This window comes from Notolepis coatsorum (genome assembly GCF_963971535.1).
Source record: "Notolepis coatsorum genome assembly, chromosome: 5".
In the NCBI taxonomy this organism is placed as follows: Eukaryota; Metazoa; Chordata; class Actinopteri; order Aulopiformes; family Paralepididae; genus Notolepis; species Notolepis coatsorum.
Window position 1 is genome coordinate 28,454,597 of NC_140169.1, and position 18,162 is coordinate 28,472,758.

At 41.1% G+C, this 18,162-nt stretch overlaps 1 protein-coding gene across 3 annotated transcripts in view; it reads left to right on the forward strand.

Moving 5' to 3' along the window:
* The window catches only part of ttll4 (tubulin tyrosine ligase-like family, member 4), a 132,925-nt gene that overhangs the window by 18,843 nt on the left and 95,920 nt on the right, over positions 1–18,162 (forward strand). For all 3 annotated transcript variants that reach the window (XM_084314543.1, XM_084314544.1, XM_084314545.1), the window contains 2 exons: positions 3,349–3,410; positions 8,790–8,853. In XM_084314543.1, coding sequence (XP_084170669.1) covers positions 3,349–3,410; positions 8,790–8,853 — 126 coding nt within the window. The remainder of the gene's footprint in view (positions 1–3,348; positions 3,411–8,789; positions 8,854–18,162) is intronic.

Below are 18,162 nucleotides of genomic sequence, written 5' to 3' on the forward strand. Positions count from 1 at the left end.
AGTAAGGTTAGTTAGGGTTAGATTATTTTATATATATATATATATATATATATATATATATATATTTTATATATTTTTTTTGTTTTTTTTGTGACCTGCAACAGGGCAGTTTTAAAACCAGAGACGGTGGACAGACTTGTCTTTCTTGCCTGCAACTTAAAGTAATGGCTTTGCTTGTCCAAATGACAATACTGACCAAATTGAGATTTATTTTTCTCTTGTCCATTTATTTTGTTTGCTTTCTAATTTAAAATACAGTTTGAAACCGTCTGTACACAGTAGGCTATGTGTGCTAGCAGAACTAGACTCCAGTCACGGTGCACATTTTGGTTTGTCCACCAAAAAAGCGCCAAAAGATCGAAAATAAACGAGCAGATCCAGAACTGTTCAACTCCCCTGGAGCCACAGCCAGCAGAGAAGCCGGTTTACTTTAGCTTTTAAACCAGCTGCAGCCTGAGAACTGGAGTGTGAGGGGATGTAACACTAAAGATGGCGGCAATGACAAAGAATTGCTGCAAAATAAACATACATCTGTTGTTAAATTTTTTTCTTTTTCTTTTTATACTTATAACAATTCGATAATTATCGATATAGAGAAATATCATAACATTATCATATCGTTATCGCGATATGATTTTTTTCCATATCGCCCAGCCCTAGGCTACGCCTTTTGACATGGATTAGGCTAATTTGCTTTAACAATCCTGATTCCTGAGCCTATATTATTCAAAATGAAGATATTGGTTTACATATGTATATATATCATCTTTTTTAAATTGGTATAATCTAGGGCTGACCCCTATTAGTCGACTAATCGATCGAAAAGGAGCCTTAGTCGAATGCATTATTTTTTTTATATATATATATATATTTCTTTGTAAAAAAATTTAATCATTCTTTCCAAAAGAAAAGAGGCCTAGAAGCGTGGCTAACGCTAATGGCACGCATACCAGAGGCTAACTGCCTAAGAAAACAGGCACAGAGGCACTGAAAGAGGATTTCACCCATCTAATGAACACACACTAGACTCCTTCAGAAATTAAGCACCCCCACAGCCCAAATGGAATGATAAAAAAAATATAAATATTATATTTTTTTTATTTTTTTTACTAAATAGTCGACTATTGGCTAATTTTGGCGACTACAAGTCGACTATACAAATCCTTAGTCGGGGACAGCCCTAGTATAATCTTATCTCCTGTGCTGGCACAAGCACTAACATAGCATGGGATAATACATATAATAACGCATATAGATACAGACAGGGAACAAACTTAACTTTTTGACTTACCAGCCATTTACCAGCCGGGCAGATTTTTTACTAGCCAAAAATTATAAATAGCTTTTTAGTATATCGCCATGTGTTATTATTACATATAATACTCTCATATGCTATTTTATTCATAATTTTGAGTGGACTGAAGGAATGAGTCAGCGTTAATAGTTTTAAATGCAAATAATTTATTGAAACATAGAAGTGGGGTCGGGACACACACACACACACTGTGTTTCAACTCACCACCCCTGCATCATATTGTAGTCTGTCTTCAAACTTCCACTCCTCTCGAAACATTTTTATATTTGAATATCAACATTATCTGTCCATCCTCAGTAATCCTCAGTTTACTATAATATACTCCTGTCCTGAGTCCTGACTAGTGACTCCGTCGTCTTTCCAAACGCACGCACACATACACACACAGGGAAGGGGAGAGTGCCCCCCCCCCCATTACCCTTTCTTCAGTGCTGTTCACTGTGGCTCTGCCTCGTCTGATCATCAGAATTAGCTTGTTAGCTTACGTTAACGTTGTAGTGATTGGTACATAAACGTTCATTTCGGGCGATGTGGGCATAACGGAATGGCGACGGTGCAAAGCATGTAGCTGCATTGGACTCGTTGTGAGAAGAAAAAAAACATCACAGACTTATTTCGTGTCTGTAGGCGCACTGCTGTGTTAACGCTGCTGTGTTGACGCTGCTGCTCTGTTTTCAAGAAACAACACGGAGTGGGCGAATATCATATGGCTCCCGGAGTTGCTAAGGGTTTTTCAAAATAAGAGTATCATATGAACCTGAACGTGGCTAGCTGCCGGAGCCCAGATATTATGACTGGAGCTGCGCTTGGGGCGGCAATGAGACCCGCACAGGATTTTCAAAATAAGAGTATCAATATGAACTACACGCCAGCTGGCCGGCAGACTAGTTATTTTGTTCCCTGGATACAGATATACTAAAAAGCTATTTATAATGTTTGGCCGGTAAACAATCTCGCTGGCTGGTAGTTTCTTAAATCTAAAGCCAAAAAGTAAATACCTTTTTTGTTTGTTTCCCCTGTGAATTCTTAAAATGTGTGTCATTCCCCTTTTTAAAACTAAATCAGTGCCAGAGCGATATGCGTGATGTGTGGTTAAAAGGCCAGCGTTCTAAAGTATAGGAATACGTGGCAGTGTCTGCAGGGCTATAACTATATTCTATATTATAGCTATGGATACAATACTATGGCCCATTTGACATCGAGTATCTATCGTTCAATATGTGAAAAAGAAATAATTTTTTCATCCATACATTCCCGTTTTATACCGTGGTGAATATAAGTATGGTTTTAGAGCGGTCTAGGGTAATTCCTGGGAGGCTGGTAATAGCCTGCAACGTGTATTATACTAAATACATTGGCGTTCCGTCCCTACACACACTACAATTAAAAAATGCATTATGATAGGTATTATGTTCCATCATGAATGCACATCGTTTTTTGATGCTTTGATCGTCACCAACGGAATACATTATGGACTAACGTTACACACATACGCTTGGATTGCAATGAAGACATTCTTGGATCAACGCAAGATTGATATCATATAGCCCTTACCTTGACTAGGATGTACCCCAAAAAGAATATTCCAATTATCTGATCGCCATTCCAAGTATTGATGTCCATTGTGTCGCCAACATAATCCACCACAAAACAGGGATCGCGAGTATTCGATTCTTCTCAATCCGATTCTTCTCAACTGCTCGGCCTGCCCGGAGAAAAATAGCTGACCCGGACCCATATAATCGACGCACAGCCCAAGACACAAGGTTTCAAAGGGTGCTCGATACCGCCGCCTGGTAGGATGCGGCCGGTATTGCACTTTTGCGATCTCAGACTCATTCCCTATGATAACACCAGGCTCTCTGGATGGATAATGAATGGAAATATCGAATAAAAGAAATAACGATTTATTTTCTCGGGTTTGGCGCTCAAGCGTCGGCGAGTTAACCCGACTTATCTCGGATCTGGCGTCCAATGAGTCATGTCAGTGTGTGGCAGCTTTTCAATTCTGACCATTTTGTGTGCGTTTCCAGCCAGGAGTGTGTAGCCATGCAGCTGGATGACGAAGAGGAGGAGAACGACTGCAGTGATTATGGTAAGACACACAGCATCACACACAGCATCACACACAGTATCACACACAGCATCACACACAGCATCACACCACAGTATCACACAAATCACACCACAGTATCACACCACAGTATCACACACAGCATCACACACAGCATCACACACAGTATCACACCACAGTATCACACACATCACACCACAGTATCACACCACAGTATCACACACAGTATCACACCACAGTATCACACCACAGTATCACACACAGTATCACACCACAGTATCACACCACAGCATCACACCACAGCATCACACCACAGTATCACACACATCACACCACAGTATCACACCACAGCATCACACCACAGTATCACACACATCACACAGCATCATACACAGCATCACACACAGCATCACACACAGCATCACACACAGTATCACACACAGTATCACACACAGCATCACACCACAGTATCACACACATCACACCACACCACAGTATCACACACAGTATCACACCACAGCATCACACACAGTATCACACCACAGTATTACAGTATCACACCACAGTATCACAGTATCACACCACAGTATCACACCACAGCATCACACACAGTATCACACCACAGCATCAGGGCTCTACAGTGCGACCATATTGCTCGCATATGCCCCTAAAAATATGTGTGTGCGAACCTGAAAAATCAATTACTCGCACGGCGTGCGAGTGCAGATTACAGCCTCATTCGTTTTTATTTTCTCCGCTGCGAGAATCGTTAAAAAACGACAAGTCCCACAGTTCACAGCTGCATAAACGTTCCAATCACAGTAGAGTTTCCTGTGGTCACGCGACTGGAAACTGAAAGTAACAATCAGCGTCACTGTCTGAGTCAGACAATACAGCCATGTCGAAGCCCATTCATTTTTATTTTGCGCGAAAGATACCGGAGAATGAGAAGTCAGGCGAGGCAGCTCATGTTACAGAGGTGATAGTTAACGTTAACGTTAACACTTTGACTGCCATGAAACGTCTTTTCACGTCATTGCTGGCCATGCTCAAGTTGCCGGGGGACGCTGTACAGCGTCCTTATATCAATATTTCAAAAATCTGCGATCGGATTCATATGTCCCCTCCGCTGGCCTGAGATCCACCAGCAGGACCCACTGAGCTCTCTGGCGGTTCAGGAGCGCCATCTGGTGGCCGATCGGCGCAATCGCCAAACAGGATGTTGAATAGAGGTTGTCCTAGACGACAGTAGTACTTCCGGCGCTCGCTATAGGTCCCGCGACTCTGGCTCGTCACACTACACAGTGATCGATTGCCAATAACTTGATAAACAACATGATTTGGACGTATATACCATTATACAAGCTGGAGATGGACCGGGTAAATTTACATCCCATAATGATAAGATTTCAACTCGACGATGATCGCCCAACGGCGCGCGGAGACTGGGGTGAGTTTCAGCGTGTAACGTTACCGTCTTCGATACTAACTGCTATTATCAACATTTGACCCACATTAGATGATTGGTATAACGCTGCCCACGGAATTATAAACGCCCCCTAGCCCATCCGGTCAACATCAGATGACGTGTAGTAACTTCTAGAAGTACGTCTAGTTGGCATTTTTTATATCGCGCTGATTGCCATAAAACTGTATTGCATCATCAATATAATGCATTTGGGGCTATAGATCACGTTCTGGAGAAAGCTGCAGAAAGAGATGAAAACATACTTATACATTAGACCATACTTTACTATGAATATGTGAATGAAAAAGTTTAACGTTGCTACACAATGAACAATACATATAGGACTTTGAATGGGCCCTAATAATGGCAATGTAGCAATAGAATTTAAAACGTTATAGCCATGCAAAGAAGGGGTACTTCTCCATAGACAAATAGAGCCGACAACCTATGGTATATCATTAATTTAACCCAAGGCAACCAAAGTGTTAACCAAGATACTGACGCTAGCCAGCATGCTAGCGAAGTTGGCCAAGCTAGCGAGGCTACACCCACTGTAGCACCCAATGTAGCCACTGTAGCTAGCGAAGCTACACCCACTGGAGCCGGAGGGAAGACATACAAATTTAACATGAATTGGCTAAACATTTTCCCATGGCTAGAGTTCGAAAACAATGTCATGTTTTGTAAATATTGCAAAGTAGGATCGATGCATTGCGATGCATTGTTACACCCCTACAACTGGCCCACTGTGTTGTATGTGTGTACAGCTAACTTGGCTAGCGTTATCAACCGCAGAGGTGGGCAATAGGGTCCAGCTGCAGCGGCGGACGGCCAGAGTGCAAGCGGTGTGACGTCGTAATTGGCAGAATCGACTGTCAATCAATGGTCTACCTGACACGCAAACTCATAAACAATGTTTCTGTACTGGAGGTGTACAGTATTTCAATAGGCAACCCTGAAAGGATTATTTTTCTAGAAGAGCAACACTAGCTCCCCCCCTCTACTGATGGCCCTGGTTGTAAAGCCAGTGTCTCCTTTTTGTTCAATGTCACTGCCTTTCTTATTAGGCCTAGTTGTTGGCTACAACTTTGCCACAGTAGGCATTAATCACTTAATTAATAGTTCAAATGTCTGTGTCCCATTCCCGTTTGCACACGCAGATGATACACACACACCCACACAGTGGGCCAGTGACTTTGGTGGTATGTGCTATTGCACAGATGTGTGTCCCGTTCCCGTTTGCACATGCACGCACAGTACAAATATACATTTATTTTTGAAAAAAAAATAAACTCTGTTACTTGAAATATTTTCACTGTGCTCCTAAATATTTTTGGGTGCTCCTAAATTTCTTTGTGTGCTCCTAAATTTTTTCATTTAGGAGCACCTGTGCCCCTAGTGAAAAAGGTTAGCGTAGAGCCCTGAGTATCACACCACAGCATCACACACAGTATCACACCACAGTATCACACACAGTATCACAGTATCACACCACAGCATCACACCACAGCATCACACCACAGCATCACACACAGTATCACAGTATCACACCACAGTATCACACACAGTATCACACCACAGCATCACACACAGTATCACACACAGCATCACACCACAGTGACCACAGTATCACACACAGCATCACACCACAGCATCACAACACAGTATCACACACAGCATCACACCACAGTATCACACACATCACACCACAGTATCACACACAGCATCACACCACAGCATCACACCACAGTATCACACCACAGTATCACACACAGCATCACACCACAGTATCACACCACAGTATCACACACAGCATCACACCACAGTATCACACCACAGTATCACACACAGCATCACACCACAGTGACCACAGTATCACACACAGCATCACACCACAGTATCACACCACAGTATCACACCACAGTATCACACACAGCATCACACCACAGTATCACACCACAGTATCACACCACAGTATCACACCACAGTATCACACACATCACACCACAGTATCACACCACAGTATCACACCACAGTATCACACCACAGTATCACACACAGCATCACACCACAGTATCACACCACAGTATCACACACATCACACCACAGTATCACACCACAGTATCACACACAGCATCACACCACAGTATCACACCACAGTATCACACACATCACACCACAGTATCACACCACAGTATCACACACACATCACACCACAGTATCACACCACAGTATCACACACACATCACATCACAGCATCACACCACAGTATCACACACAGCATCACACACAGCATCACACCACAGTATCGCACCACAATATCACAGATTTAGATTTAGCTAATAACACTTAAAATCATTGCTAAACAAACATACACTTTGACTGCTGTTTTGATAGGGTTAGGATCTTGACTCTTGGCTACATTTGAAAAATAAACACAACATCACTTAATACGGACTGTATTGATCTATTTGTGACGTGAAATAAATCTCATACCTGTACCAGGCCGATCGGCTTAAGAGGTTAATATTCAGTAGACCTCCCAGCCCTACATTCTCCTTTAGTCACATTACTAGTTAACCCAATAGACAGGGGCGTGAAAAGAGACTGTGTTTCATTTCTTTTTTTACACATCGGTATCGGTCCGATATCAAGATAGGGCCGATAAAATCTTTTTTAATTTTTTTTTTATTATTATTTTTTTCCCTTTTTACATGTTTTGGCCTTAACACTTTGGCTGCCAGGAGCCGTGTTAAAGCGTCATTCCCGGCCATGCTCAAGTTGCCGATGACGCTTTACAGCGTCTTTAATATCAATATTTCAAAAATCTGGAATCGGATTCATATTTCCCCTCCGCTGGCCTGAGATCCACCAGGAGGACCCACTGAGCTCTCTGGCGGTTCAGGAGCGCCATCTGGTGGCCGATCGGCGCAATCGCTTAACAGGAAGCGCAGTAGAGGTTTTGCTGGACGGCCGTATTGCTTCCGGGCACTCTGTACATGTCCCGGGACTCTGGCTCGTCACGCTACATAGCGATCGATTGCCAATAACTCGATAAACAACATGATTTGGACGTATATACCATTATACAAGCTGGAGATGGACCGGGTAAATCGCCATCCCATAATGATAAAATGTCTACTCTACGATGATCGCCCAACGGCGCGCGGAGACTGGGGTGAGTTTTAGCGTGTAACGTTACCGTCTTCGATACTAACTGCTATTATCAACATTTGACCCACATTAGATGATTGGTATAACGCTGCCCACGGAATTATAAACGCCCCCTCGCCCATCCGGTCAACATCAGATGACGTGTAGTAACTTCTAGAAGTACGTCTAGTTGGAATTTTTTTATATCGCGCTGATTGCCATCAAACTGTATTTCATCATCAATATAATGCATTTGGGGCTATATATCACGTTCTGGAGAAAGCTGCAGAAAGAGATGAAAACATACTTATACATTAGACCATACTTTACTATGAATATGTGAATGAAAACGTTTAACGTTGCTACACAATGAACAATACATATAGGACTTTGAATGGGCCCTAATAATGGCAATGTAGCAATAGAATTTAAAAAGTTATAGCCCTGCAAAGAAGGGGACTTTCTCCATAGACAAATAGAGCTGGCAATCTATGGTATATCATGAATTTAACCCATGGCAGCCAAAGTGTTAAATAGTTTCAAAATATCAGTAATTTCTGAAAATAACTTACAAAAGTAAAAAAAAAAGAAAAAAAAAAGCATTTTGGAAAATAGCTCTTTATTTGATTATCATAAAAAAGTGTTTTCTATACAGATATATTGACATCGGTTATCGGTATCGGCCACAATTTTCACATCGGTGCATCACTAAATGTAGTGTTACTGTTATTAATCCAGTATAAATGTAATGTTATTAATGCAGTTAATTGTGTTTCTAGATGGGTCAGACTATTCCTCCAGCAACGATGCCTCATCCAACGCATCCTTCACTCTCTTCTCAGGGTAAGACATAATCTCCACACGCACACACACACACGCACACACACACACACACACACACACACACACACACACACACACACACACACACACACTAGGGCTGTCTATCTAACTATTGATCAAACCTGGTCAAATGTTAAATGTTTCAACTGTAATGATATGATTGAATTAGCTCACAAAGTCAAAGTAGTGGGAAAAGTACTAAAAGCTAACAGTTAGCTCACTAAAGAGATACAAAGTACTGAATGATAGCAGTTAGCTGACAAAGGAGATGGAAAAGTACAACATTAGATTGGATTTTCGCTGGGATTGTACAACTTCTAGGTGCTTTCTGAGTGCCTTTGCTGCAAGGAAAGAGCACAGGAAAGACCTAGGCTGAGATAGCATGTTAGCATTTCTTCCTCTTTCCGCAGTAGTTGAGCAGAAACTGGGATCAAGGAAAACTAGATTCAACAAATAAAACGATTCAATATAGATTTTTATTTTGTTTTAAATATTTATTTCCAGGCCTTACTGTAGTAATATAACAATGAAACACTCTCTACATGGTCACGGATTAATTCCTGGAAGGTCATTATTATTCCTGATAATCTGGTCCAGCAGCCCAAGTTAGGATAGGATAATGGAAAAATACCCAAGGTCTAACAGCGGAGGTTAGCTTTCCGATAGCTTTGTTTATATATATAATAAAGATATATACTTTTCATTTTTAATTATCTACCAATATATTTGGTCATTTTGCATTGGATAAATGACTGATTGTTCTTAAAAAATAAATGTATAGCTTGGGTAGGTAACATACTCTACGTTAACGCAATCGAATGAGCGAGGTCTAGACCATTTCTGGCTGGCTGCCAGTGTCAAACAGCTGAGGAAAAAGGAAAAGAACGAGAGGCTCTGTTCATTCATTTGATCTCACTCCGAGACAGTGCATTCTCACTCCAGCTCCAACCTCACACACTGAGATAGAGGGAGATGACTCGGGAGGAATGAAGCTATGTGGTTCTCAGTTTTACAAGTGTCTTTATTAATGATGAGTGAATTACAGTTTCAATGGGTAGCCTACAACAGTGGTTCCCAAAGTAGTCTGCCGTGATAAGCTGCACACAATCTGCCCATTTCACATTCAAATTATCTCTCTCTCTCTCAACACGACAATACAAATCCATCTACCAGACATCCGCACAACATAGGCTACACACAGCGATCATCATCCATGAGTTAATACTGCTTCTCATCATCAATGCTTGTTAGTGCATAATATTAGTTAACTTAACAAAATCATGCGTGCCTGCACGATGACTGTTATGTTTAAAAATAAATCAAATGTATTATATTTATGACATTGATTAATTAATGACAGCAGATAGTCGGCCCTCAAAATAATACGTTATACGTCGCTTTGGATAAAAGCGTCAGCTAAATTACTAAATGTAAATGTTATACATATGTACATAAAAAAATAGGTAAACAAGTCCAGGCACGCACTCCAGGTTTTTCAAATTTATTGGCAGCCTGATAAATAAATAAGCTGCCAATAAATTTGAAAAACCTGGATTGCGTGCTATGTATAGTATCAGAGGTTACAGCAGCCAGTGTCAAGTCAAGTGAGGTGAGCGCGTTCTACTACTTTTTTCACTTGTTAGTTATACATATGTACATTACAATGCACTTTACCACTCCTTGGCACAATGGTTAGATGCCAACTTAATTTCATTGTACTCTGTACCCCACAGCCTCACACACACAACAATATGAACAGCTGAGTTCTGCGCAGCGTGAGGTGTGTGTCCTGAAAGGGCCTGAAAGCAGCAGAGCCTGGTGGAAAGCTCTGCCTCATTGTCCTGCGGCCGCCTGGGAGCTGCTTCTGCTTCTGTACTGGGACACTATTGTCCCACTGTTAAGAGTCCACCCACTGATTATGTTGATATGTGTTTAGTTAGGAGCCCCCTCCCTTACACACACACCTGAATGCTCACATATGGAGTGTACGGTGTAGAGCAGAGTAAAGCTAGCTAGGTCAAAGTGATCGCTTAACTGTGACTGCTGCCATTGGTAGAGTTTTCGAAAATAAATAGGGCCAGAAAAGGATAATCATCCGTCCATCCGTCCATCCATCCATCCTCTCAATCATCTGTCCATGACTGTCATGTGAGTTTTTTTTTTCTTCTAATCTTTGGCTTCTTTTATTAATCTGAGGAGGTCTTGTGATTGATCATGTTTGGGGTAAATTTAGTAGCGAATAGGAAAGATAAAGAGTCTGAAGAATGTTGTCTGTGTAGTGGACAGTTTGGTTGAGGGGAGCTTTTGGTGTGAACAGGGCATCTAATTTGTTTGAGGAGAGATTTTGGTGTGAACAGGGCATCGGTTTTGGTTTGGTAGAGTTTTTGGTGTGAACAGGACATCGGTTTTGGTTGTGAATCGTTTTTGGTGTGAACAGGGCATCGGGTATGGTTGGGGAGAGTTTATGGTGTGAACAGGGCATCTGGTATGGTTGGGGAAAGCTTTGGTACCCCAAATGTGATCTATGGGTCCCCCCCATATCATGGTTGGAAAGTTCCTGTGACTCCAGCACTTTAGAGACCCATGAATACATTGTGTATTTCATGTAGTGTGTATTGTTTTAAGGACCATACCATGTGTCTTTCATGTAGTGTGTACTGTTTGAAGGACCATACCATGTGTCTTTCATGTCATGTGTACTGTTTAAATGACCATAACATGGGTCTTTCATGTAGTTTGTACTCTTAACCTCTTAAGCCATATCCCTATTTTCTGGAAATCCGCCTAAAAATGCATACCTAAGTAGATGGAAGATTGCTCCACTTCTACAAGGCCCATTTGCATGTTCTTGGTATCTAGGGACATCTATGGATCTCAGGGAATGTATTCCCAGTGTCCGAAATATTGTGTCTGTTACTAGGCTTGACTAAATTGTAATGAACCAAAGGAGAATATAAATTCCATTTAATTCATTTTCTTTTATTTTTAATTTTTTTTTATATCTTTGACGGTGTATAACACCATGCTAAAATTGACCAGACATGAAAAATTGCCACTGAGCTTATTCAGCACCTTCTTGAGATCACATGTTAATTTCTCCACCATTTCTCATCAGATTGCAACGCCGTTTTTTGCTAGACGTTCACAGAAAGGTAGATAAACAAACTGTGTTCTCTTTTATGGCAATAACGTTCAGGTTTATGGGAGATAATCCCGAAAAATAAGAGACATAAAAAAGTAAATCCAGAAGGCAGATGATTGACGGGGGCTGGTGTGAGCTGGGTAGTGTAGTATTTCAACATTCGAAAGCCCTGGGTCTCTTCCTTCAAAAGACTACACTCACTTTTAGCTGCGCCACTTCCTCCCGTCAATATGCACCGGTTTTTGACTCGATGCCCTGAGATTTCTATAATCTTATATTTTTCACTAATAACAGTTAAAATCATTGGTAAACAAACGTAATGCTGAAAATATACACTTTGACTGCTGTTTTGACAGGGTTAGGATCTTTACTCTTGGCTACATAAAAAAAAATATGCAACCTTAATTCATATATTCTGTAAAGATGGATTTATGGTGTGATGTCATTTGCGGTCCAGTACCGGACCGCTTGGGCTTAACACTTTCTGCACCAAAAACTATACTTGTGTTTCGCCGCCAACGCTTGAGCGCCAATAACGAGTATACTAGTTTTTGGATCTTTTGATCTTTTGATATTTTTCCTTTGATCAAATCTCACCAGGTGGCAGTATCGCCTACCTTTTGAACTGGGAACTGCGGATATCACTTGTCTTGTGAGCCACTCCGGCTGTTTCCGCCTAGGAGTGGATCACAACATAGCAATCGGTGGAAGATTTGGTGCCTCAGAGCTATTATTTCCCGTATGGTAGCCATGCCCAATATACACGAGTAATTGCGATCACCATGGGATCGACTGGGATTTATTCATTTTGGAGTACTTTCTGACTGAGGTAAGGTCTATCTTAGGTAACCTGCTGGTATTTTTTTAACATAAAACATGCTTCTGTACCGATCAGTGTTGTTTTATTTTGGAAAGGGGCGATGTTTAGCGTGTAACAGTGCACAAACTACAGTATGTAGAAATGAACTCGTTAGTCAGTGATGGACTATGAACAATGCCTGTCAAATGAGCCATACTATTGTCTCCATAGCTATAATACAGAACACACGATGGGTCTGCAAACATCGCTAAAATGGTCAATAACGCTGGCGCCATTGAGTAAAGATGGGGAAAAGGGCGTGGCGCTCAATGAGTTAAGAGGTTAACAGGCAGGCAGAAAGTGATTTTTTTTTTATTGAACTTGAGGACTGCATACTTTTTTTGTAAAGCATAGCTTTATACTGTATACTTAAAGCACATGCCTGGTCTCTTTTGAAAGATAACATTCTGAAGTTACTAATGCAAAAAAGGAGAATCACTTTTAGTGCTAATGAAATAGTGTAACAGAGGTTTGAACTTGAGTTGAACTTGAACTCGGTGCCATAGCCTGAAGTCTTATGTACTACAGGTCAAAATTTGATAAAAATACGTTCAGAAATGAGTCTTTGAGAGAGGTTTTAGTAAACCGACCCCAAAAAAAAAAAGCGTTCCAAAATCTATTTCTTCCAGTCACTTCTCATGTTCGCTCGTCAACTTTCACCTAGTTCCTATATTCGCACACCCCCACGTGGGGTATCATTGGAAGTGGACACTCGTTGGCTACAATGCTGACCAATAACTTTTGCCATCAGCGGTCATTGGTCAGTTCTGGAGCGTATACAGTCCGGCGTGGTCATCATGACGCGCGGCCTGTAAAAAGACGCTCGCCTGACATATCGTCATGTAACTCGGCACGGAATTGGTCAAGTGAGGTGGCGTTCGAACGGCGGCAAATAGATGTTTCGAGCGGTATATTATATGTTTGGCGAAAAACGCAGCCCTGACCCGGTAGACGCTTGCAAAGTGCCGTGACTTGCATGCAAGTGCTTGCGGGGACGTATACGGTGCGCGCTAAGAGGTTAAAGGACAAGACCATGTCTTTCATGTAGTGTGTACTTTTTAAAGGACCAGACCCAGGCCTGGACTGGCCATCGGGAGCACTAGGAGTTTTCCCGGTGGCATGGCCTGCACAGATCCAAAAAAAAAAAAAAATTATATATAAAAAAAAAATTATACTTTTTTAAAAATGTTATATATATATTTTTTTGCCCACAGTCAGGCCACTGAACTTAGAAGCAGGCCAGGCCAGAGTTTCTAGTTGCGGCGGCGCAATAGTTAGATAACCTAGGTGGGTGGGGAACAACCAGGAGATCACTGTCTGTGGCAGAACTATCTCTCTCTATCTCTCTCCCTCTCGCTCACACACACACCAGGGTTTCCGTTAGAATTTTTTTTTGCAGGTCTGAGTGTCCGGTAGATTTCAATCTACCGGACAAATGGGATAAATTCCGGTCAGAGTTTATTGAGCTTAAAAACAATTGTTAGGCCTATATAAAGAATGACATCATCAAGGCATTTATAATATTTTAACTTAAAACTATGCTACTTTTGCGTATATACAGTCATTAATATATTCCAAATAAAATAAGTCCCTCGAGACTGCGTGCTGCTGCCGACTTGAGGTGTCGGTGGGCAGTCTGCCCGACCTTAATAAACAGCAGTCTGTTATAATCACATGTTTATGAGCTAACGAATTCCGTTATATTGGACATTTGTATTAATTATATCAAGCGAAGAACTGAGAAATTTGGCAGAGAGACGGCAACATTATCGTGGGTTTGCGCCGTGATGTATATCTCCACCTCCCAACGACTTGGTGCTGCTCATAATGTCCGGTGAAAATAATTCCCTCTAAGCACAATTTGATTATTTGAATTGTATTAAAATAGGCTAAAATTAAATAGCCTATGCGATGAACGAAACAATCATTACATTTGTCGTTGCTTCACCAAGCAGCCGGTCAATGACATCCTGTGTCAGCGAGCTGGCAGCTGATATATTTACGTGAAGCATGGAGCACTGGAGCAGGCAGAGCAGAGCAGCGGTGTCAGCAGCGCCCCCACCCAACAGCTGAATTGCCAATGGCTGAATTGGAGTACTGCACCCTGCCAAGCCATGCTTCACGTAAATATATCAGCTGCCAGCTCGCTGACACAGGATGTCATTGACCGGCTGCTTGGTGAAGCAACGACAAATGTAATGATTGTTTCGTTCATCGCATAGGCTATTTAATTTTAGCCTATTTTAATACAATTCAAATAATCTAATTGTGTTTAGAGGGAATTATTTTCACCGGGCATTATGACCGGAGAGATTAGATATGTCGGACTTCAAGAGATTTTGCCGGTCAAAAACCGGTAATTACCGGCTAACGGAAACGCTGACACACACAAATGGAGCCGCCCCATGTGATTGGTGGAGGCGGGACCAGGCCATACAACTGATTGACAGCGGAGACGGCAAATGGAATGGCAGATGGCACTCTGCAGAATGATAGGTAGTGAGGGAGAGATAGAGCGAAAGACAATTAACGTTGTGAAGCATAACCTGCGCTTGAACTTCAGCCTTGATGTCGAGATGGACAGTGGAAAAAAGAGGAAGGGTTTAGCAGAGAGGGGAAAAAAAGAAAGGCCCTTGCAGGAGATGCTGCTAAATCCGGCAACATTTATCAAATGTTTTCTTGCACCAAGAAGGTCAAGGGACCACCAGGTTAGTCAGTGATAAAAATAAAGATGTGGATGTTAGCTAGCTAACGTTACCATGCAATGCATCATCGTCTCCCCTGTCAAAAGCCCAATGTTAAATCTGCCAAGAAACAAATCAATAATTTAACCCTTGTCTCTGAAAACTAAAGTGTTATACTCTTAACATATTAGGGGACTAAATTGAAAAACGCCATAAAAATATTATTGAAGGGGAGCTCCAGTAGCTCACCGCGTATCTCGGCGCTATTTCTCAGAGTGTCTTCCCCTGATCTATATCCCATTCAACCTGTTTCTGTCGGTCATGCTTGACCAGAAAAAGCGATAAACGCTAAAAAAATGAAGTTTAAAAAAAATATATATATTATTGAATTATTATTGAAAAATATATACTGTTGAAATTATTTCCCACTTTCTGTTCCATAAATCTTTTATTCAACTTCAGCCCTGATCATAACCATTTTTTAGTTTTTTTGTAATGTCAGATTAAAAATGAAATACTGAACTCCCACTTTTCTGAAAAGTGTTGTTGTTAAATCTGACATTACAAAAAACAATATATGGTGGTTATGATCAGGGCTGAAGTTGAATAAACAATTTATGAAAGAGAAAGTCAAAAGAATTCTAAAATAATTCAAAGATTACACACCTTTGCCACATATATTGGCTACAAACATAATCACTGCAAAGTTATACAAAAATAAATAAGAATCTGATCAGACACAAGGGTTAAGTTGTTGTTCCCTTTCTAATTTCCTCTAAAACATCTAGTCTAGTTAATAATGTGATCGATATTATTTGACAATTGATGCTTTTTGTTGAAAATTTCAGTCAGTGAGCTCATACTTTGAGCTCATAATTTTATAGTTAAAATGATTGAGAGTCAACGCAGTCTTCTGTCTTCGTTGTGCATGCGTGCGTGTGCTCACCACACACGATACATGTGTCACACTATTCTGGCAGTGGCTACTGTAATTATAGTATTGTTAATGAAATGTCTGTTATTTAATGTTTGTGTAAAGGGCTATTTTAACTTTTGATGGGTAGTGCATCAGTAAACTGAATAGGGTATTGTGCTCTTGCTCTGTTTGAATAGGTGGAGAGAGTGGTTAACTGGATTATAATAGTAAATAGAAAAATATGTTATGCTCTTGGTTTTTTCTTTTTGAGCAGCTAAGCTGACACTTACTCTAGTTTGACACTTCATACAACAACCTGCACCCACCACTGATTTTGTACATTAGTTATTTATTTAGTTATTTATTATTTAATAAATATTGGTTAGTCCTTGTGTCGTCTCCCTCCTTAATGATATGTACGTTTGGTTTTATTTGAGGTTCATAAGAGTACATTGTACTAAGCAATTGTTGGCTCATTAGTTTGTGATTCACATGCACTAAAATTCACCAGAATGCAGGAAATTAAGTCTTTGTAACTAAAATGTTCCTGGACTCCCAGACCCCCTGCTTAAAAAGTGGCCTGACTAGGGCTATATTTCACGCTATATCTCCCGGTATGAATTATTTCTCCAGTCCGGCCCTGACCAGACCATATGTCTTTCATGTAGTGTGTACTCTTTAACACTTTCAGTGCCAACGACGAGATTTCTAGTTAGTTCATGCCAACCGTTGAGTGCCAACGATGAGAGATCGCGTCTTTTTCACATTTTTTTTTTATTCGATTTTCCTATACTAGAGACCCATGCGCCTCTCACTGGCAAATTTTTTAACCACTAGAGATGCGATTTCGATCGAATCCACTAGGTGGCAGTCTCTCCCTATGTTTGTAACACATGTGTAACACAGCTGGCCTTACCTACTGTATTGAACATGATGAATAGATCTCTGCTAGGATTGGTCGATAGTAAAGGTCAAGGCCTGCCCACCTGGTATTTAAATGGGTCACAGTCAGTGACCTCTGAGAGTGTTGGTTGGTCTTTGGAAGTTATTCAGTTATTGAGAGATAGAGAGAGATTAGTGAGAGAGATTACCATTTGATTTGATTTGACCGTTGAGCATTGATAAGTAAGAGAGAAGATAGTATTTCATTAGTAGTAGTGGTAATATTTGTATTTATTTGTAGTTATAGGTAATATTAGTCACAGTACTTTAGAGTACAGTACTTTAGAAAGTACTTAGTCGTGTTAAATAGTAGCACTAGTCAGTCAGCAGTAGTTTCTTTTATAGTGGTTTTTATAGTCGTTCATAGTTGAGAGTAGGGTTCTCTTCACCATGAAGAGAAGACGCAAGACCAAGTCTGGAGCGAGCGATAAGTACCGCCAGACCAGGCTTCCTTTCGTCGCTACCACGACTCCAAACACCGAACTGGGACCTGCTGAATCTGTAGCAGGCCCCAGCGCTGGGCCTAGTGCACCTGCTGTGAGCGCCAGCCGCAGAAGCCAGAGGGAGCGTGCTGTGAAGGGTTACTTCCAGAACATACTTTTGGCAGCTAATGCCCCCAGCTAATCGGACGAATCCGACGGTCTGTCCGAGGACGAGTGGCTTCCGACTACAGGTAAAGATGAATATCATTTCAATTCAATAAATCATAAATGTTTGTACGTGCGTGCATTCAAGCTAGTATGTGAACGCTCTGCATTACAGCGAT